The 23,374-nt window shown below is 44.2% G+C and overlaps 1 protein-coding gene across 6 annotated transcripts in view; it reads right to left on the bottom strand.

The window, feature by feature from the left end:
* Nucleotides 1–618: 618 nt before the first annotated feature.
* LOC119966551 (5'-AMP-activated protein kinase subunit gamma-2) overlaps nucleotides 619–23,374 on the bottom strand; it is a 577,858-nt gene continuing 555,102 nt past the window's right edge. For 5 of the 6 annotated variants that reach the window (XM_038798441.1, XM_038798439.1, XM_038798442.1 and 2 more), the window contains 5 exons: nucleotides 17,132–17,297; nucleotides 13,596–13,633; nucleotides 13,191–13,337; nucleotides 6,564–6,657; nucleotides 619–2,301 (listed from right to left, as the gene is read on the bottom strand). In XM_038798441.1, the coding sequence (XP_038654369.1) occupies nucleotides 2,270–2,301; nucleotides 6,564–6,657; nucleotides 13,191–13,337; nucleotides 13,596–13,633; nucleotides 17,132–17,297 (477 nt within the window). In that variant the 3' untranslated portion in view covers nucleotides 619–2,269. Of the gene's footprint in view, nucleotides 2,302–6,497; nucleotides 6,658–13,190; nucleotides 13,338–13,595; nucleotides 13,634–17,131; nucleotides 17,298–23,374 lie in introns of all 6 variants that reach the window. The other variant, XM_038798440.1, reaches the window with a different exon arrangement.

Genomic DNA, 23,374 nt, shown 5'->3' with positions numbered 1-23,374 from the left:
TTGAAGGTGGATGTGAGCCATCGACCTGAACTGCTGCAGTCCACGTGGTGTAGATGCGCACACAACGCTGTCGGGGAAGGGAGCTCCGGGATCTTGATTCAGCGACAGTGAAGGAACAGAGATATTGTTCCAAGTCAGGATGGTGTGTGGCTTGCAGGGGAGCTTTGAGAGTGTTGTTGGAGCTGTACTCATCCAGGCAAGTGGGGAGTATTTCATCTTATCTCTGACACGAGCCTTGTATACAGTAGAATGTTTTTGGTGAATCAGATCGTGAGTTACTTGCAACAGGATTCCTAACCCTTGAACTTCTCTTGTAGCCACAGTATTTATATGGCTGGTCCAGTTTAGTTTGTGGTCAATCCCAACACATCCAGGATGTTGAAAGGATGGGATTGAGCAATGGTAATGCCATTGAATGTCAAGATGGTTAGATTCTCTCTCATTGGAGATGGCTACTTGGTTATTGGTAGTTGAGGTGACATGGGTGGAAAGAGCTTCTGAAGTAATCATGAGTTGCTGTTGTGCATCCAGTACATTTTATACACTGCAGCAATTAGACACCAGTGATAGATATGGAGTTCAGTATCCACGGCCACCTCAAAAAAAATGCTAATGCCATTTAGTTGCACCTGGCAATAAACCTTGTTTATTTAACATTAAAGATGTACAATACTGTATACGTATGATAATGCACAGAAGTAATGCAGGACAACATTCAAAGTATGATACAAGATGTGTTTTAATACGCTACATTTAGACTCCGTTCACATCAATTTCAGATTGAATCATTGTAATGGCACTTAAATTGCAACATTGTGATGTAAACTTCATCAACCCAGATTAAAAGGCTGGGAACTTCAAACTAGCTCTGGTATGAGCCCTCTCTGCTCAAGCATTTGCAGATGTAAGTTGCTTTCGGGAGGACATCTCTATGCTTCCCAGGTTTCGGTGAAGAATTCAGAGATACTTCACATTCTTGTCATACATACACCCGTTCACTTTCTATTACACAATCCTTACCAAAGCAGAAGTACAGAATTCACCGACATTACTGAATCACCACCAATGATTTTTTTCTTCTTTTTTTTGGAGGGGGGGTAGAGGGAAAGAGGACAGAGAACGCGAGGTTCAAAGTCAACCAAGTAATTCAATTCAGTAGCCGCTGCCCATCTAAAGCCCCAGTCTCCCATCATCAAGATCAGATTTTCAGGAGACACCTTGCGCTGGAAATGTTATTTTAAGGTACCAACCTGCATTAGTATTTGAAGTGATGAGTAGATTTTACCCACCTACAGGAGATACTTAAAATCTTCAGGGCTAGGCGGGGCCCAATGCAAATTTCAACTTGCATCATATTTGTGTGAATTCACGACACAATTAATGAATGTCCATGTTTTAAAGTGCATTATTACTTTAACAAGGTTTCTCGACAAAACCAAGTGTTTCTCTTCATGCCCCAACAAATCCTCATAAATCAAGTACCAATGTTTCCCTTTTCCCCTCTCCTCCTTTCAACAAAAGAATCCACAATATATCCATCGTGTCACTTTCATGCCTTTGTGCATTTTACAAGGACAAAATGATCGCGTCCATCCTTGCAGCCATATGAAAACAATATAATTTACAAAAAAATTAAATGTGCAATCGTACAAACATAATTTTACATTTGCTTACACTGAAAAATATACCTTTCTCTGGCATGTTTTCCCTCAATAACTTCCTATTTACAGTACAGTACAGTAAACAGTTTCCTCACTGCATTCTCCTATTGAATTGGAGGATTAAGATGTATATGTCAGCAGATGGCTGCTGTAGCAGTTCCAAACTGATCTTGAAGTTTGAGATTTTTCATGACACTTTGCGCAGTGGCGTTGGTTGGTTTCCACCCCAAGTCATGAAAAAGTTACCAACAAACTGTTTGAAATAAATAGCCACTTGAATCACTCTGGCTTAACGCATAGTTTAAAAATATCTTTTAGGTACAGTTGCTAATAGTTTTTGCAAAATAAATTCTTTCAAAGTCTTAATTGCAACATTACAGCTGTATCTGTATAGCTATTCAGTGAGCAAGACCACCGATTTGGTTTCAGATGTTGTCACTAATACTTATCAGATCCAGCTACAGTGTTTGATTAAACTGTTTCAGTTTCCTGATTTCACAATCTTGTGCCTTCTCTTCTCTGTCGTAGCCAGCATTCATCTGGTCCGGAACAGAATAAGAAGCTTCGAAGAGTTCTTATCAAGCACTTTCAATGCCCATTGTAATCAGTCATTCGGTAATGCTTTCCTTTCTTATAGAACCTGTAAATTATAGAATGCATGTTGTCATATGAAATAAAAAAGGCTGTAGCTCTTCTGTGCATCGTCTAAGAGCTGAAACATAAAGCACATTTACTTAAAACACCATTCGAGCCGTTCAAAGAGTAAGAGCCAGTTAGTGATAGGAACTCTGAAAGCTACATCCGCCTCTTTCCTCCTTTAAGACATTCCCTAAAATCCAATTCTGAACAAGTTTCTGATCACTATCTTTTTCTTTAGCTTTATGCTCTCGTGATGCAAGCACATTGTAACATTTTTATTTACACACTCAATGCACTATATGAATGAAAGTTGTTGCTGTAACCCACAAGTGCTAACTACAATGATATACCTATGATGTTACAAGGAGAGCAAATATGAATCCAACAGCTCTGAATCATCTTCTCTTGACAGCTTCGAATTGCAAATTATCTATTTACTGAACGTCAAAGATTGTCTGTGATGTCTTTATAAAATAAGCAATATTAGAGATAATATGGATGAGACCATGTCATTGATAACACAGTGTGCACACAAGGTTATGGGTGCTATTTTGATTTAAGGAAGAAAATAAACATTAAGAAAGAAAGAATTGCAGAAATTGAAACATTTATTCTGAAATCTTAAAGCATTGGTTATGTTTAAAGACATTTAACAGTCTGAAACTATAAAATGCAGTTATCTCCAAAACAATCTGGAACAAAGAAAGGCCATTTTTCCTCCCAACAAGTTAATTTCATCCATAGTCGATGCCTCGTCTATTCTTCCCACCACAAGCTATTTTTAAAATAAAATAAGTTCTACTTGCATTGAAAAATAAAATCTCTATAGCTTTCAAGCTCCTTTCTGAACAGAAGGTTATCTAAGATTGCAACAGGATCTTGACCTATTGGGCAAGTGAGTCGATGAATGACAGATGGAGTTTAATTTGGATAAATGTGAGGTGATGCATTTTCGTAGATCGAATCGGGGCAGGACCTACTCAGTTAACGGTAGGGAGTTGGAGAGAGTTACAGAACAAAGAGATCAAGGAATACAGGTTCATCGCTCCTTGAAAGTGGAGTCACAGGTGGGCAGGGTGTGAAGAAGGCATTCAGCATGCTAGGTTTTATTGGTCAGAATATTTAATACAGGAGTTGGGACATCTTGTTGAAGTTGTACAAGACATTGGTAAGACCACACATGGAATACTGTGTTCAGTTCTTGTCACCCTATTATAGGAAGGATATTGTTAAACTGGAAAGAGTGCAGAAGAGATTTACGAGGATGCTACCAGAACTTGATGGTGAGTTATAAGGAGATGCTGGATAGGCTGGGACCTTTTCCCTGGAGCGTAGGAGGCTAGAACTAGAGGGCATAGGTTTAAGGTGAGAGATACAAAAGAGACCAGAGGGGAAATTTCTTCACACAGAGGGTGGTGAGCATCTGGAATGGGCTGTCAGAGGCAGTGGTAGAGGTGGGTATGATTTTGACTTTTAAAAAGCAGTTAGACAGTTACATAGGCAGGATGGGCATAGAGGGATATGGGCCAAATGTGGGCAAGTGGGACTAGCTTAATGATAGAAACTGGGCGGCATGGACAAGCTGGGCCTGTTTCCATGCTGTAAACATCGATGACTCTATGATAGTGACCCAGCCCTTTTTACCTTTGTCAACTTACTGAGAATTGTATGTTGCAATATAGTATAGGGGACAAAACTGGTTTTGCTTTATTGCCCAACGTTACATTGGGCTTGTGTTCTTTATACAAGCGCTCCTCAATCAATTCTACCAAAAAGATATTTAATCCACCTTTTTCTTTTAAAAAGTGGCATACCATTCAAATTTTGATATGGATAAGAACATCTTAACCATTCTTAACCATATGGGTCAGAGGCTCCAGTGTTCATTCCCTCTAATTGACAATAAACTGTGTTTTACATGCTACCCCGATACAGACAGCTGTAATAAAACAAGACTGATAACAAGTGGCTGCTTGGTTATACTTGATGAATAAAGATGTATTTATTTATTTTTTTATTATGGGGCAATTTAGCGTAGCCAATCCACCTTCCTGCACATCTTTGGGTTGTGGGGTGAGACCCACGCAGACACGGGGAGAATGTGCAAACTCCTCATGGACAGTGACCTGGGGCTGGGATCGAACCCGGGTCCTCAGAGCAGTGAGGAAGCAGTGCTAACCACTGCGCCACCATGCCGCCCCCTGATGAATAAAGATTAGATTAATTATAAAACTCTTGCAATGATAAAATGGCAGAGGACAGTTCTATATCAGTGCTATCAGGCAAACCCTAAACAGTAAATTTCACAACCTGTTGAGTTCCTCTCACTGACTTTCATCATTAAGGGATTCACTAAAGAGAAGCAAGGCAGAAATCTAAACACAAAATGGCATTCAGTTGCAAACAGCTTTTACTGGTCATGCTTTGCTTCATACTGTATATATAACGTCTGAATCGCTACGCATGCAGTTTATTTGTGCTTTCATATCAAGTCCATGCAAGCAATAGTCTCTCACACCACATTTTGTGCCAGTGAAATATTTTCTCAGACAGTACTTTCCAATTATTATAAAACTTTTTGATCACAACAGGGATCTATTTATCATATTTGTACGATGTGAAGGGGTGCACTCAAATCAGTGACTCCCTATATTTCAGTTTTACTGGGCATCTAGAAAAGTCTGAATTTGCTCTAGATTAATAATGAGAGGTCACCCTGCAGTGCGTATGAACAACAGCAGCTTCTGACCAGAATTCCAACTCTTTTTCTGGACCCCGGAGTTTACTTCATCTCACAACATCCAAGTGGTGACCAAGATGATTTTTTTAAAGTATGCCACAACTTCACTCAACTTTATCCTCAACTTGGGTGGCATGGTGGCGCAGTGGTTAGCACCTCTGACTCACAGTGCTGAGGACCCGGGTTCGATCGTGGCCCCGGATCAATCTCCCTGTGGAATTTGCATATTGTCCCTGTGTCTGCGTGGGTCTCATCCCCACAACCCAAAGATGTGCAGGGTAGGTGGATTGGCCACGCTAAATCACCCCTTGAGTGGGAAAAAAAGAACTGGGTACTCTAAATTTCTAAACAAAAACTTTATCCCAACACCCCCATCATTAAAACCCTAATTCATACTTCTATTATCCTGTGGGTGTGGGTATTAAATGTTCTCAGCTGTCTTCTCACTTCTACCATGCATAGAACATTCAGTGCAGACTGTATGTTCCATTTGGCCCATCGAGTCTGCACCGACCCACTTAAGCCCTCACTTCCACCCTATCCTTGTAACCCAATAACCCCATCTAACCTTTTTGGACACTAAGGGCAATTTACCATGGCCAATCCACCTAACCTGCACGTCTTTGGACTGTGGGAGGAAACCCACGCAGACACAGGGAGAACGTGCAGACTCCGCACAGACAGTGACCCAGCGGGGAATCGAACCTGGTACCCTGGCGCACGAACTACAGGTTATGCAGAATCCTGTGGCCTTGTAGTAACAGCCATGGCAGCAGTCATCAACTCCTGCACTCTTTTAAAAAAAGAACGTCTGAACTTTCAAATTCCCCCATGGCGTCATTTGATCTTGCCTCCTTCTCATATATTCGTACATACTGTGGCCACCAGCAAAGGCCGATTCACTGCTCTTTCACTACCATGTCCCCACCTGCTGGAGTTCCCTCTTTAAACAACTCAGTCCTATCACCTCCTCCCTGCCATCAGAAAGCCTCTGTCCATACTTCTGCTCCTTCTTCATACTCTACCTCAGGCCCATAGTGTCAACTACTCTGTGACTACTTGCCTTATAAAGTATTTGACTGAGTGCTACATAAATGTATATTTTGTTGAATTATCAACATCATCATAATAAATTTGATGGACACATGATGCTAGAGAAGAGCATGGTACCCATTTCAACTTGAGGGTCATAACTTGAGAGTCTTACCCACTTTGAGTCCAAGTACACCAATCACCACTACAGAATACACTTTCCCCGGATATCTGTTTGAAATGATCTCACTACATGGCTGGCAAAGAAAATAAAGAAATTCTACAGCTTCAAAAGCAGCTACATTTTCAGCCAAACTGACCATGCCAAAGGCCGTTCAGTCAATCAGCAGCTAGCAAAGGGGATTCCAGCAGCCAGTGCTGATTCAGCAAGCTGAGTGGGTACAACATGCCATGGTGTACCCTACCTGAGTGCCTAGAGGAAGGGTTCAGAGGTCAGACTCCGGGAGATTAGGAATATTGTGCATCTATACCTGCTGGGGTGAGAACAAGAGCCTGCAGAATGTCGGATAATGAGACGATTCCCACAATGCTTTCTTTCTCATCTACCACTACAAGCCGATGAACCTGAAAAGGAGAAGAAAGATCAGATGGTAAAATACAGACCCAAAAAAACTACCGCTGATATTGCAGAACTCATCAGTCCCCATGACAACAGCCTAAAATGGTTCTTCAGTAGAAGCTCAAGTTTCACTGAATAATCAACTCGAGTCTTCAACATATTTCACATTTTCAATAAATGGTCAACATTTCCTTGGGAGTTCAGAAGAATAAGAGGTGATGGGAGGTCTAACGGTAAATGTTGGGAGAATGTTTCCACTCATGGAAGAGTGTAGGACCAGAGGGCATAGTCCCAGTTCATTTAAGACAGATTTGAGGAAGAATTTCTTTTTGAGTGGTGAACCTTTGGAATTTTTCACCCCAGAAAGCTGTGGAGGCCGTGTCATAGCAGTTTACAACATGGAAACAGGCCCTTCGGCCCAACTTGTCCATGCCGCCCAGTTTGAGGCCGAGATCCATAGATTTTTAATCAGTAGGGGAATAGGAAAGTGGACTTAGTGAGTGTTAGATCAGCCATCATCTTATTAAATGGCAGAGCAGGCTGGAAGGACTGAATGGCCTCCTCCTGTTCCTATTTCCTGTGGTCTTATATTTCGTATTATTTTAAAGACACGACAGGTCAAGCACTGAGAGCTCTGAGAATTTAATGGACTCACTGGTTACAGCAAGACGACCATTTAAAAAATAAACTTAACAATACCCAGCAACTCTCAATTACCCGGGCTATCACTGGCACATGCTAGCAGTCTACAATTAATTTTTTTTCATGCATGTATTCCTCATTTGGTTATGAATTAAAATGCAGATAATTCAACGCATCCTCAAGAATTATACATAAAAGTCACACACACATATGCTTGTCTCAGTTAAATGCCACCCACGATGGGACTGAAGACTGAAGCAGTGAGAGAGGAAACAAAAGTGTATTAATTGCTATGTTAATGAGATTATTTATTTACCACTAAAGTGTAAAGCACATGTGGAAAATAGCTGCTGTGAACAAGTGTTGCATGGCAAAATGGAAGATTTGTAGCTATCCTGTCAATGATTAAAACTGCAATTGTATCAACTTGACCACAGTCTGATGGACTGAAAATAAAATCAAAAACAGAAGTGGCGCTGATAAGATGAAATACGAATGGGTGCTGGCCAGGGGCGAGCAGTAGATGGGCTATGGCTAGTCGAAGGGGGAGGGGGGCGGGGTGCCCCCTGATCCGGCTGATTACGTGAAACGTGAGGGGGTTGAATGGGCCGGTTAAGCGGGCCCGGGTGTTTTCGCATCTGAAGGGGCTGAAGGCAGACGTGGCCATGCTCCAGGAGACCCACCTGAAGGTGGCGGACCAGGTCCATCTGAGGAAGGGGTGGGTGGGGCAGGTTTTCCACTCAGGGCTTGACTCGAAGAACCGGGGGGTGGCGATCCTGGTGGGGAAGAGGGTGGCGTTTGAGGCATCTGAGGTTGTGGCTGATAGTGGCGGCAGATATGTGATGGTGAGCGGTACGCTGCAGGGGGAGCGGGTGGTGTTGGTTAATGTGTACGCCCCAAATTGGGATGATGCTGGTTTCATGAGGCGTATGTTGGGCCGCATTCCTGGCCTGGAGGTGGGGGGCTGTTTGGCTCACGGGGCTAATCGCTGGCTTTGAAAGCAGACCAAGGCAAGCCAGCAGCACGGTTCGATTCCCGTAACAGCCTCCCCGAACAGGCGCCGGAATGTGGCGACTAGGGGCTTTTCACAGTAACTTCATTTGAAGCCTACTCGTGACAATAAGCGATTTTCATTTTCATTTCATGGCGGCGGGGGGGACGGACAGGGGGGGGACGGACGACTTCAATACGGTGCTGGATCCCCTACTGGATCGTTCTAGTTCAAGGACAGGCAGGAGGCCGGCGGCGGCCAATGTGTTGAGGGGGTTTATGGACCAGATGGGAGGAGTGGATCCCTGGAGGTTCGGGAGGCCGAGGGCTCGGAAGTACTCTTTTTTCTCCCATGAGAACAGGGTTTATTCCCGCATTGATTTCTTTGTTTTGAGTAGGGGACTGGTCCCGAGGGTGGAGGAGGCCGAGTATTCGGCTATTGTGATTTCGGACCATGCTCTGCATTGGGTGGATCTGGAGATGGGGGAGGTGCGGGACCAGCGCCCGCTTTGGCGTCTGGACGTGGGGTTGTTGGCTGATGAGGAGGTGTGTAGGAGGGTTCGGGGATGTATCGAGAGGTACCTCGAGGTCAATGATACTGGGGAGGTCCAGGTGGGGATGGTGTGGGAGGCTCTGAAGGCAGTGATTAGGGGGGAGCTGATCTCCATCCGAGCCCATAGGGAGAGGGGGGAGAGGGAGAGACTGGTGGAGGAGCTGTTGAGTGTGGATAGGAAGTATGCGGAGGCCCCGGAGGAGGGATTGCTGGGGGAGCGGCGTAGCCTGCAGGCCAAGTTTGATTTATTGACCACCAGAAAGGCGGAGACACAGTGGAGGAAGGCGCAGGGAGTGGTCTATGAGTATGGAGAGAAGGCGAGCAGGATGCTGGCGCATCAGCTTCGTAAGCAGGACGCGGCTAGAGAGATTGGTGGAGTGAAGGATAGAGATGGGAATATGGTTCGGCAGGGGGCAGAGGTCAATGAGGTCTTTAGGGACTTTTATAGGGAACTGTACCGGACGGAGCCGCCGGCGGCAGGAGGGGGAATGGAGAGTTTTTTGGACAGGCTCCGATTTCCAAGGGTGCAGGAGGAGCAGGTGGAGGGACTGGGGGCGCCGATCAAGTTGGAGGAGCTGGTCAGTGGGATTGGCCACATGCAGTCAGGGAAGGCGCCGGGACCGGATGGGTTCCCGGTTGAATTTTATAAGAAATACGCGGACCTGCTGGGCCCCCTGTTGGTTAGGACCTTCAATGAGGCATGGGAAGGGGGTGCTCTGCCCCCGACGATGTCTCGGGCGCTAATCTCCCTGATCCTGAAGCGTGATAAGGACCCCTTGCAGTGCGGATCATACAGGCCGATTTCACTGCTGAATGTAGACGCCAAGTTGTTGGCGAAAATCTTGGCCACTAGAATAGAGGACTGGGTGCCGGGGGTGGTATTGAAGATCAGACGGGTTTTGTGAACGGGAGGCATCTGAACACTAACGTGCGAAGGCTGCTAAATGTGATAACGATGCCGGCAGCAGAAGGAGAGGCGGAGATTGTGGTGGCATTGGATGCGGAGAAGGCCTTTGACAGGGTTGAGTGGGGGTACTTGTGGGAGGTGTTGGAGAGGTTCGGGTTTGGGGTGGGGTTTATTAAATGGATGAGGTTGCTGTATGAGGCCCCGATGGCGAGTGTAGCGACAAATAGGAGGAGGTCCGAGTACTTTAGGCTCCACCGTGGGACGAGGCAGGGGTGCCCCCTGTCCCCCTTGCTTTTTGCGTTGGCAATTGAGCCTCTTGCCATGGCTCTCAGGAAGTCGAGGAGGTGGAGGGGTTTGGTGTGAGGTGGGGAGGAGCACCAAGTGTCGCTGTATGCGGACGACTTGCTGTTTTATGTAGCAGACCCGGTGGGGGGAATGCCGGAGGTGATGGAGATTCTTGCTGAGTTCGGGAGTTTCTCGGGATATAAATTGAACCTGGGCAAGAGTGAGCTGTTTGTTGTACACCCGGGAGATCAGGAGGAGGGGATTGGTAGGCTCCTGCTAAAGAGGGCAGTGAGGAGTTTTAGGTACCTGGGGGTTCAGGTGGCTAGGAGCTGGGGGACTCTGCACAAGCTCAATTTTACTAGGTTGGTGGAGCAGATGGAGGAGGAATTTAAAAGGTGGGACATGCTGCCGTTGTCGTTGGCGGGTAGAGTACAGTCCGTTAAAATGACGGTGCGCCCGAGGTTTTTGTTTTTGTTTCAGTGCCTCCCCATTTTCGTTCCGAGGGCCTTTTTTAGGAGGGTGAACAGCAACATTCTGGGATTTGTTTGGGCGCACGGGACTCCGAGGGTAAGGAGGGTCTTTTTGGAGCGGGGCAGGGATAGAGGAGGGCTGGCGCTGCCCAACCTCTCTGGGTACTATTGGGCGGCTAACGTCTCGATGGTACGTAAGTGGGTAATGGATGGGGAGGGGGCAGCATGGAAACGGATGGAGATGGCGTCCTGTGGAGGCACGAGCCTGAAGGCACTGGTGAAGGCACTGGTAACGGCGCCGCTGCCGCTCCCTCCAACGAGGTACACTACGAGCCCGGTGGTGGCGGCTACCCTCAAAATTTGGGGGCAGTGGAGGCGACACAGGGGGGAAGTGGGGGGCTCGGTGGAGGCCCCGCTGCGGGGGAACCACCGGTTTGCCCCAGGGAACATGGATGGCGGGTTCCTGGGGTGGCACAGGGCGGGCATTAGGAAGTTGGGAGACCTGTTTATTAACGGGAGGTTCGCGAGCCTTGGTGAACTGGAGAAGTTTGAGCTCCCCCCGGGGAATATGTTCAGGTACCTTCAGGTCAAGGCGTTTGCTAGGCGACAGGTGGAGGGGTTCCCTTTGCTGCCCCCGCGGGGGGTAAGGGATAGGGTGCTTTCGGGGGTGTGGGTCAGGGATGGGAAGGTGTCTGACATCTACCAAGTAATGCAGGAGGTGGGGGAGGCATCGGTAGAGGAGCTGAAGGCTAAGTGGGAGGTGGAGCTGGGGGAGCAGATTGAGGAGGGGACATGGGCGGACGCCCTTGAGAGGGTGAACTCCTCCTCTACATGTGCGAGGCTTAGTCTCATCCAGTTTAAGGTGCTGCACCGGGCCCACATGTCTGGATCTAGGATGAGTAGGTTCTTTGGGGGCGAAGACAGGTGCGTCAGGTGTTCGGTGAGTCCAGCGAACCATGCCCATATGTTCTGGGCATGCCCGGCACTGCAGGAGTTCTGGAAGGGGGTGGCGAGGACGGTGTCGAGGGTGGTGGGATCCAGGGTCAAGCCAGGCTGGGGACTCGCGATATTTGGGGTTGGGATGGAGCCGGGAGTGCAGGAGGCGAAAGGGGCCGATGTTTTGGCCTTTGCGTCCCTAGTAGCCCGACGGAGGATCTTGCTGCAGTGGAAAGATGCGAGACCTCCGAGCGTGGAGACCTGGATTAATGACATGGCGGGATTCATTCAGCTGGAGAGGGTCAAATTCGCCCTGAGGGGGTCGGTACAAGGGTTCTTTAGGAGGTGGCAGCCTTTCCTCGACTTTCTGGCTCAACGATAAGGTACTAGGTCAGCAAAAGCAGCAACCGGGGGGGGGGGGGGGGGGGGTTAGGGGGATAGTGTTTAAGTTAATTTGCTTATTGTTAATTTATTTTGTTGTTTATTGGGTTTGGGGGGGGTGGGGGGGTTTGTTATATGCGTTGTTACGGGTGCCGGGGGGTGTTTATTATTATTATTGTTCTGTTGATATATATTTTTCAAAAATTCCAATAAAAATTATTTAAAAAAAAAGATAAGATGAAATCCACACCATAAGACATAGGAGCAGAATTAGGCCACTCGGCCCATCGAGTCTGCTCCGCCATTAAATCATGGCTGATATTTTCATCATCCCCATAAACCCTGATCCCCTTATCAATCAAGAACCTATCTATCTCTGTCTTAAAGACACTCAGTGATCTGGCCTCCACAGCCTTCTGCGGCAAAGAGTTCCACAGATTCACCACCCTCTGGCTGAACAAATTCCTCCTCGTCTCTGTTTTAAAGGATCGTCCCTTTAGTCTGGGATTGTGTCATCTGGTTCTTGTTTTTCCTACAAGTGGAAACATCCTCTCCACATCCACTCTATTCAGGCCTCGCAGTATTCTGTAAGTTTCAATAAGATCCTCCCATATCTTCTAAACTCCAACGAGTACAGACCCAGAGTCCTCAACCGTTCCTCTTACGACAAGCTCTTCATTCCAGGGATCATTCTTGTGAACCTCCTCTGGACCCTTTCCAAGGCCAGCACATCCTTCCTTGGATACGGGGCCCACAACTGCTCACAATACTCCAAATGGGATCTGACCAGAGCCTTATATAGCCTCAGAAGTACATCCCTGGGTATTCATTTTTGATGCATTGTACCATATGGGAGCTGTGATTCCCTGATCCCCTTCATCTATTCATCCAGAATGGTGAGAATGTGGAGCTTGCTACCACAAAAACAAATTTCTACTGCACCTTTAACATAATAAAAAATCCCAAAGCATTTCACAAGAACACTATGATACTGAGCCACGAGGAAAGATTAGGTTAGGTGACCAAAGGTTGGTCAAGGAGATAGATTTTAAGGATTGACTTAAGGAAGGAAAGAGGGATAGAGATGCAGAGAGGTTTGAGAGACGAAGGACCACTAATGGTGAAACAATTAAAATCATTGATGATCAAGAGATCTGAAGTAAAGGCATGCACATATCTCAGAGCTGGATGAAATTAGAGAGATGGAGAGAGGACGAGTAGAGGCGACTAGCACTGACTTAAGAAGAAGCTAGATATACACGAGGGAGAAAGGAATAGAAGGGTATGTTAATGGAGTAGGAGATGGCTCCTGTGGAGAATAAACATTAGCATGGACCTGTTGGACCGAATAACAAGTATAAAACTTGACCCTACCTCGGCTTTGACTATTCTGTCCACTGTTGTCTCCAGTGCTTCCAGCTTGTGACACTTCACAACCCCTTCAAAATACTGTGAGCGGTGTTGCAGCGCCTGGGTTACAGTGATATCCAGATTATTGTACGTCTTCTCAGCAGCAAGATTCTGAGCAGGAGAAAAGAAACGGGATTTAATGTGAAATGCTCATCATCAACAAACTAGGTTTTGGTCAAAACCGTTTTGCAAAAACAAAATACCGTTGAGACATCTTTTAAAACATCTCAAGTTGTGATCCACAAAATATGTGGTCAAAGGAACATGGGAAACACTAATTAAATTCTGAATTACAGCTTATAGCTGTTGTAGAATGTACGCATTAAGGCATTTAATGTGTCATGCATAATTGAAAAGAGTTGTACTTACTATAACATCAAACTTGGAATAAATATCTACAACCTTCCCTGTAAAAGAAAAATAAATTAATCAAGATGATTGACCTGAAGGGGACATTTTTTTCTGTAAAGCCCAAAGTCACCAACTCAGTCCCACTCTCCCCTGAATGGATCAATTTTAAAGATGTTTCTGTTACTCAAATTATCATCATTATATATCAGAAGCCAATGATCATCTTAAATAATGGATTATTGAATTATTAGCAAATGCCAGTTCACAAATATTTAGCTAGCTTGGAAGGGCAATAGAATGCAAGGGTTAAATGTCTCAATTTTCTTTTTAAGATTTATGTGGGTGGTTACAAACCTTTTTTGTTAAAAAGTGCTGAGTCAGCTTTAGCGATTTCCTCTGTGTAAGGGATCATGAAATGAAATGAAATGAAAATCGCTTATTGTCACAAATAGGCTTCAATGAAGTTACTGTGAAAAGCCCCTAGTCGCAACATTCCAGCACCTGTTCGGGGAGGCTGGTACGGGAATTGAACCGTGCTGCTGGCCTGCCTTGGTGTGCTTTAAAAGCCAGTGATTTAGCCCAGTGTGCTAAACCAGCCCCTTGCAGTTTATCATGCAGCCTTCACAACTCTCACTAGTTTATTTAACTGAGTAAACAACCTAAACATCTTATTTGGCGATATTATCTTTGGTGCTGAGACAGATGGACAGAGGAGAAAGAATTATTGATCTATTTTTAAAAGGATGTAATATGATATATAAAACAAAGCTGATGTCAGGTAAATGAGATATACATATATATATAAATAATATATATATATATAAAACATTAAAGAGCAAATGTCACAAATAATGTTATAGCATAAAAACAACTTACATCTTAAGATTTACAAGATTCAAAGCACTTTTCTATGTTAATCTGATGATCAATTGTTTTTAAATGTTGGAATGAGTACCAGTAATTATTGAAATTTAGCACACCACAAGGTTACATTATCTTTCTGGAGAAAGGCAAGTTTTTCCCTGATATACCTTCATGGAATTCTTTTCTTCAAAACTTCCTTCGACTAGAGCCTGATGATTTCTTCTTGAATATTTACCCTAGCAAGTTTATGAAGAACGTCAGTGGTATCAGTGACACAGATAGTTTCCCTTCTTTAAAGCGAGGATATATTTGAAGTGGCGCAAGAGTGGAACAACAACAGCTGATGTTCAATCCAAATGTTACAGGCCAAAGCCCACCATTATGCCAGATTCAAACATAACGTACTGTTCCGCCTGCTTCTTGATGAAGGTGATGTTGTGAAACGAGAGCTCAATTTGACCTCAACAGTTCAGCAAGTAATTTCACCATTTAGTTCTGGACTGAGCAACTTGCCAAGGCATCTTCAACAGCATTTTCCAAACCTGTGATCTGTATTATCCAGAACAAGGGCAGCAGACATATGGAACATCATCTACAAGTTCCCTTCCAAGTGTGAAGAATGTAAGAAATGGTCATACTTTACAGTTTGTATGTTTAAAACCTAGTTTAAAATGTTTACATACATTTTGGCTGCTAGAGCTGTGATTAAAAGTGAGGTAATCAGTGATTTTTCAGGGGAAGTGTTTTGCTAATAGATATTAAAAGCCATTTTACCTGTTTGCAGTTAGATAGCTAATGTAATTCTGTAACATGAGTCTGGCTAAACATGTCAAGGCTCATCTTGTAACAAGAGACAAAAGAATGCTGTGTGCTTGGAGCTCAGCTGGTGTAGCTAATGGGAGGGACCAGGCCTGCCACCTTATCTGCACCAAGATAAGTAAAACCCAATTGTTAACTTTATACACAAGTGATATTTTAAATATATGGGTTTGCTTAATTGGAATGTGGAGGCAAGTTTCAGGAAACAAGATAAGATGTTTCAACTATTAGCTGTAAAGCTATCTCTTTGCTGCTAATGTGCTTAATTCTGTGTTCAAATTAAAATTTGTTTTAATATAAAAGCTGTCTACTGGTCAGTGTTATCACTCCTGTGGCACTGTAATATTTCCTCACAGTTTTACCAAACGCAAATATTTGGTTCTAATTCAGGATCTTAACCAAAATGGGGATTCTGGTCTGGATCCATATCACAAGCTGCGAGGAGCAGTCTGGGCAGGCTGGGTTTGTTTTCCCTGGAGCAGCAGAGGCTGAGGGGGGATCTGATAGAGCAGGGGTGGGCAAACTTTTCCGTGCAAGGGCCGCATTCAGAAATTCACAATTCACAAAGGGCCGCATAGTATATTAAGTAAAATAATTACTTCACCCGGTTATGATTCTGGGCGCCTCATATAGAACATAGAACAGTACAGCACAGAACAGGCCCTTCGGCCCTCGATGTTGTGCCAAGCAATGATCACCCTACTCAAGTCAACGTATCCACCCTATACCAGTAAGTAACCCAACAGCCCCCCCACCCATTAACCTTTAAAAAAAAATTTAAAAAAAAAAAAAAAAAATTTAAAAAAAAAAATTTTTTTTTTTTTTTTTTTTAAATGACTTGGTGGGCCGCAGAAATACCTTTGGCGGGCCGCATGCGGCCCGCGGGCCGTAGTTTGCCCACCCCTGTGATAGAGGTATACAAATTATGAGAGGTATAGATAGTGCAGATCGCAAGAATCTTTTTCCCATGGCAGAGGTGTCTAAGACCAGAGTTTTAAGGTGAGGAGTAAGTCGTTTAGAGGGGACCTGAGGAAACATTTTTTCACCCAGAGGGTGGTGGAAATATGGAACACGCTGCCTGAAAGGGTGGAGGAGGACAGGCACTCATGCAATATTTAAGAAGCATCTGGAGAGGGGCAGCATGGTGGTGCAGTGGGTTAGCCCTGCTGCCTCATGGCGCTGAGGTCACAGGTTCGATCCCGGCTCTGGGTCACTGTCCGTGTGGAGTTTGCATATTCTCCCCGTGTTTGCGTGGATTTCGCCCCCACAACCCAAAATATGTGCAGGCTAGTTGGATTGGCCACGTTAAATTGCCCCTTAATTGGAAAAAATGAATTGGGTACTCTAAATTTTTAAAAAAGAATAATCTGGAGGAGCACTTAAAAATCGCCAAGGCATAGTTGGCCATGGACCAAGTGCTGGTAAATGTGATTAGTATAGGTTGGTATTTGAGGGTTGGCATATACGTAGTGGGCCGAAGGGCCTGTTTCTATGCAGTATGACTCCACAAGTTAGACATCATCTGACTTGGAAGTCTTAACTGTGCAAAAGGGCACTCTTAAATCACAGCGGATACAAATGACAGATGGGAATGTAGCACCTATCACAGATGAGGTATTGTTCAAAGATATCCAACTAAGACATAACCTGAAAAAAAAACTATAAAATACAAACCAAAATTAAAACAAAATAGCAACAAAATCACTCGGTGTCTGAACAGACAAGGAATGTTAAGTTTTCAGGTGGAAGCAGGACCAGTCGTGCTGTTAGACATAGACATTAACATTAAACTACTTTTGTTCATTGCTTCATTTACCATTGATGACACTACCCACATCTGAATAAGTCATAAGCACAAGAGCTGTACGAACCTGACTCATCCACAACAGGCAAGGCAGAAACCCTTCTTTCCACAAATATACTCAGCGCTTTAATAATAGGAGTGTTTGGATGGATAAAGGCAATATTAAAGTACGTTCCTATCCCAAGTTCCTCCAGTGTTTTCTTCATAAAGGCAGGCTTTGGCATCTCGGAGACCTAAAGGACCACAAAAAGAATCTTAGTTACTACACCCACCAAATTAAAAATTGATTTCTAGGTTAGTTACAGGCACTTCAATGCCCAATGTTTCCACAGCTGAACCAAAGAAGATAGGAGTTCCATACAAATTGCATGAGACCTCACTGTTGACACTCCATACTTTCTATTGAAACATTAATTGAATTATGTGATTTTAAATTAGAGGATCATGAGTCAATAGCCACACTTCTTTGTTGGGCTTCTGCATAGTCTTCGGCTCAATCTTGTAGCGACAGTCCTACTACAGAAAGTTACACTTAGAAGTTTAAATACTGACAGATGACAATGGTCAAGGTGACGACTCAGCAGTACCAATTGTTTGAGGGTAACTAGCTGGGCAATGAATGCTGTCATTGCGAGACAAACAGCCTGAGAATGAATGCAACAATAAAATCACACAATCTGACTACTGGTAGATTTTTGAAATCCCTGCCTATGTAAGTCCGCCAAAAAGAAAAGATTTAGAAGCAATTTGTAGATGGGAAATAAAGAGCTATAAAGGAATCAGAAATCAGCAAATCACAGACTGGATTAAGTTAAACCTCTTTATCTCTCCAGAGATTTGGCAGCAGGTCAGGTCAAGTCACATTTACAACTTTGGAGCACTTGCACATTTTGCGACTGCTAATAATAATAATGCTGCACTATGGCGGCGAGCAGGGGCGGGAAGGGTGGGTGATATGTTCCTGGAAGGGAGCTTCGCGAGTTTGAGGAGCTTGGAGGAGAAATTTGGGTTGGTAAGGGGAAATGATTTTAGATACCTACAGTTGCGGGACTTTGTTCGTAGACAGGTCCCATCTTTCCCGCGCCTCCCGCCAATGGGGATCCTAGACAGAATAGTCTCTGGGAGGGATGAAGGGGAGGGTAGAGTCTCGGGTATTTATAAGGTGCTCATGAGGGAGGAAGGGTCCCAGACAGAGGAGCTGAAACTTAAATGGGAGCAGGAGCTAGGCGGGGAAATGGAGGATGGGCTGTGGGCAGAGGCCCTGAGTAGGGTAAACTCGACCGCGACATGTGCTAGGCTCGGGCTGATCCAATTTAAGGTCGTTCACCGGGCCCATATGACGGTGGCTCGGATGAGCAAATTTTTCGGGATAGAGGACAAATGCGCTAGGTGCGCGGGAGGACCAGCGAACCATGTTCACATGTTTTGGGCATGCCCTGAGCTGAGGGGGTACTGGGAGGGATTTGCGGGGGTCATGTCCCAGGTGCTAAAAACAAGGGTGGTGATGAGCCCAGGGGTGGCAATTTTTGGTGTTTCGGAAGACCCGGGCGTCCAGGGGGAGAAAGAGGCCGATGTGCTGGCCTTTGCTTCCCTGATAGCCCGGCGACGAATATTATTGGCGTGGAGGGACTCAAAGCCCCCGAAGACGGAGTGGTGGCTTGCGGACATGTCGAGTTTCCTGGGGATGGAAAAAAATCAAGTTCGCCTTGAGGGGTTCTGTGCAGGGGTTCACCCGGAGGTGGCAACCATTTATTGACTTCTTTGCGGGAGAGTGAGCGTCAGCAGGGGGGGGGGGGGGGGGGGGGGGTTAAGAGTAGAGTAGGAGGGAAAATATGGCGGGTAGTACCGGTGGGAGGGGAGCGGGCTTGTGCAATATGTTACGGTGGAAGTATTGAAAGAACGTGGATGTTTGCACATTTTTGCCTTTTTTGCTTCCTTTCTGATGATGTCTGTAACTGTTTATAAAGCCAAAAACTACCTCAATAAAATTGTTTATTAAAAAAAAAAAAAATAATAACGCTGCACCAAAGCCGGAGCATCTGACTGGGTGAAATGATATATTAATGCCGGATTTGAGATCGACCGACTGCTCTCAGCATGCCCATCACAAACCATGCAAATAACCACAGGAAATAGCACATCAAATGTCCATTCTGGTGTTGGACCAAGTATGGTGAAAAGCTGAAAATTACTATTTAATTACTATGGAGAGATTTTGATTAAAAAGTTATCAAATTTGTCACAACAGTAAAATACAAAATAATGCATCAGGCTCCAATCTGCCAGAGAAAAAGAATCTAGGCACATTCCAGGAGGCCTTACTGCCTTTTGCTGGAAACCAGACAGAAGAATGCAGTGACATATAGGCCTGAATTTTCTTCTTTGCAGTTATCAGCTTTTGGGCAAACTTAGGCCACTGATAGAAATCAGCTTTTTTACTTAGCTATAGATGAGATAGATAAAAGGTTTAATTGAGAACTCATTTAAGAATAATTAACTGAAAATCAATATTAAGCATTAATTCAGTGCAACTATAGCTGGGAATTAATCAGATAAGACTCTCAATTTTCACATTTTGCAAGTTGTTTGAGACTTGTTAGAGAATCCAAGGCCAGCGACGTCAACGAGCCAAAAGGCTTCATTGTATTATAAAAATACATCTGCTTTCCCAAGCCTGGACAGTCCCGTTTCCATAGTAATACACAGTCTAAGGTCATAGTGCCCTGAAGTTGACGCAGGTGTCGATAAAATCGAAAAACTGGCAAGCGATAGTATGAGAAAATCACACCAATATATTTAAATACATATCTTTCTTAAAATTAATAGCGACACTTCGGTCAAATTGAATGAATTATAAATTAGTTAAAGCCGATCACAGCTGTAATGAAGGCAAAATTTTAAGATAATAATCTCCTTAAAAATCACTTGTCAGGATGGAAAAATCCAGTCCGGAATCAATCTATCTATTGCTGAAACTTATTCTCTTTGCTTGCTTTTGCTAAATCGCCATTTTTCTTTTGTTTAAATCAACCAATCATTTTTATACTGTGTATCATGATTTGAAGAAATTACCACGATCTGTAATTGTATTTTAAACTCAACCACTGTATTCGCTAAAGATAATCAATCTGACCTAAGTTTGTATTGCAACCAAAGTTTACCAGTGGACACTAAAGCTGAAAAATAAAGTTCAACAAAACTCTGCCAAAAAGCACAGCCTGAATCTCTGTTATTTGGGAACTAAGAAGGGATAACACATATCCTGGGTTCCGAATAGACACAGAGATCCATCAGCTACTAAGGAACATCCATAAGTAATACCCAACACCAGCTACCCAGTTGCAAAAAGCTTCCTCCAGCCTCACTTGGCAGACATCTTTATCAATAATGGTAAATGATTTAGGTGGGGAGTGTTCCATTTCCTGTTCCCAAGGGCCACAGGCAGGAAGGAATGCCAGAGGGATATAGCCTTTGTTGGACTGATTGCAGCTTGCTCCATTGTCAAAGATTAGTCAGGATCTGGAGTCATCTCAAAGGTGATTCTTAAATCTCATAGTTTAAAAGATTTTATGACCTTATTTAAATTTTTAAAAAGTTTTAATGGTATTTAAAAAAAAATTAAAATGTATATTTTTAAAGACATAAAATTATTCCTACATCTTTTTAAAATGAGCATGAGCAACTAATGGAGTCTTGCATGTGCTTTTGCTTGGAGGACAAAACTGGAAGATCAGGAGATCCAGTCTGGAGCTGCTGACTAGATAGACATTATAGGTATGCCCTGGGCCCTACCTACCGGTACCAGGTTAGGTACTTACAAATTAGAGTCAGCTACTAAACAGCTGGGGACAACATATCGCTAAAGTGAGTCCCCTTTTTGTGACCTAGCTTACTGTCAAGATTTCCCTTCACAACTTGCAAAGTTGCCAATGGGTGAGCATTCTGCTGTTCCTTCACATTTGCACTATCCTATCATGCTCCAAATCACACTGCACTGATCTGGAGTGACAAAATCATCTTACTGTTTTAAATTCAACCATGGCAGCCCTTGGTATTTCCTCTTGGGTTGTGTAATCTTAACCCCCTGCAGTGATAGGAGTTTGTTAGCAGCAGGTGCCTTTGAATTCTGCAGTCCATAATTTCCGCTCTAAACAAGCAGGGAATGTAAAGGCACTCTGTATGCTGTCAACATTGAATACAACGCGAGCTTCAGAAAGCATTCCTCAATGGGGTTATGGTGGCACTCATTGCCACAGGCACTTGTTATCACAGTCCAAGATGGGGTCCTTCTTTCTGGGTAAAGGCACAGAAGAACATCAGTTAAGCGGTCATTAAAATTATGAACTTAGTTGGGGCCTTGAAGAAACAGATACACAGGAAGTGAGCCTTGGTTTTTCAGGCTAACCACACCTCCCATTGAGGCAAGCTGTTGATAGAGGATCTGATGAGAATAAATAACAACGGTGCACTGCAGGAAACTGGGCTTTAATAAGAGAGTAAGGCAAGGCCACCAAAGATGAAAATCCAGCCTAAAGAATTTTATAACTTAACTTCTGAAAGTTGAAGTGACCTCTTGGTGTGGATGCCAATTATTCCCAGATTAGAGATTCCTAGGTAGAGATTATTCCCACTGTGCCCAATTTTAAATTGAACGCAGTTTTGACAAAAGGTGGAGATACTGAATGACATGAAAAGCACGTTGATGTATACAGGTCCTTCAGAAGGGGTTCGCTCTACTCGAAATGGTAATTTGAGCTTTTGCTGGTAATGGAGAGAGTCAGGAGAGGGCACGATTTCACACAAGAGGGAAGAGGCTATGTCGTGGGGTAACAGCATTTTGCACCTCTGGGATCTGGAGTCATAGCTAACTAACAGTTATATTGATTATTTGTCAGTTAGAGCTGCAATACATTTTAAACACAACTTGGGGCCTTGGAAGAGGGAAGCCCAGATCTGGGAGAGATATCAGAGATGCACCATCAAAACTACAGTAACAAAAATAAAAGATTATTTTTCATGATTTGTGAGCAACAGTGCAAATGTCGCATTTCAGGGATGTCCAAGTCATTTCTCTGCAATCATTTACCCTGCCTTAACCAGCTGGTTACTTTGAACAATGATCAATTCTAGCCGTCGTTCATTTGTTTTCACTGTAGCCTCAGTGTGGCCTTTGGCGTTGTCTTGCTTTTCCAAGTCTCTCTCTGTCCTCGTTGCAGTGTTATCCACCCATTTGATTTTTCTGCCTTCTCTTCTGTTTTTATCCTCAATTGCTCCTTCAGTTATTGCCAGGTCCAGACTGTTGGCTCTTCGTTTCCAATGTCTGTACTTGCCCATCATTCTCTAATTGCACTTGACAATGCTTTTGATTCTACTCTTGATGTGATCCACTCATTTGTCTTTCTGTCCATCAGCTGATTTGAGCATCCTTTGCCATACCCACATCTTCATGTGATCCTCTCTCTTAAAGCAGAAATTACTGACCACAGAATTCAAAGGCACCTGCTGCTAACAAACTCCTGGCACTGCAGGAGGTTAAGATTAAATGGCTCAAGAGGAAATACCAAGGGCCGCCATGGTATAACTTAAAACAGTAAGATGATTTTGTCAATCCTCATATCCACAGACTGCAACACATCGATTGCCTCTGGTAGGCCTACATCTCTGGCCACAGATAATCTAACCTGGAATTAATTTTTGGATGTAACTTTGCTGTTTATTGGCAAGCCTGGAGTTTGTCCACTGCCTCCATTTTGGTGCTTCCAATTTTGACTTTTCCATTGCCATTTAGAGCCATAATGTTGGTCTTTGCCTCATTTATGTTCAATCCAAAAGGCTAATCTTTGACTAATCTTTAAACTCTTCTTTTGTTCGGATTCCTTGTGGTGCTGCTGTATATAGAATATAGAAAAATACAGCACAGAACAGGCCCTTCGGCCCACGATGTTGTGCCGAACCTTTGTCCTAGATTAATCATAGATTATCATAGAATTTACAGTGCAGAAGGAGGCCATTCGGCCCATCAAGTCTGCACCGGCTCTTGGAAAGAGCACCCTACCCAAGATCAACACCTCCACCCTATCCCCATAACCCAGTAACCCTACCCAACACTAAGGGCAATTTTGGACACTAAGGGCAATTTAGCATGGCCAATCCACCTAAACTGCACATCTTTGGACTGTGGGAGGAAACCGGAGCACCCGGAGGAAACCCACACACACGGGAGGATGTGCAGACTCCGCACAGAGTGACCCAAGCCGGAATCGAACCTGGGACCCTGGAGCTGTGAAGCAATTGTGCTATCCACAATGCT

The sequence above is a fragment of the Scyliorhinus canicula genome, chromosome 5, assembly GCF_902713615.1.
Source record: "Scyliorhinus canicula chromosome 5, sScyCan1.1, whole genome shotgun sequence".
Classification (NCBI taxonomy): Eukaryota; Metazoa; Chordata; class Chondrichthyes; order Carcharhiniformes; family Scyliorhinidae; genus Scyliorhinus; species Scyliorhinus canicula.
Note: the sequence above shows the minus strand (reverse complement) of the source record. Positions and strands in the feature narration are given on the sequence as shown.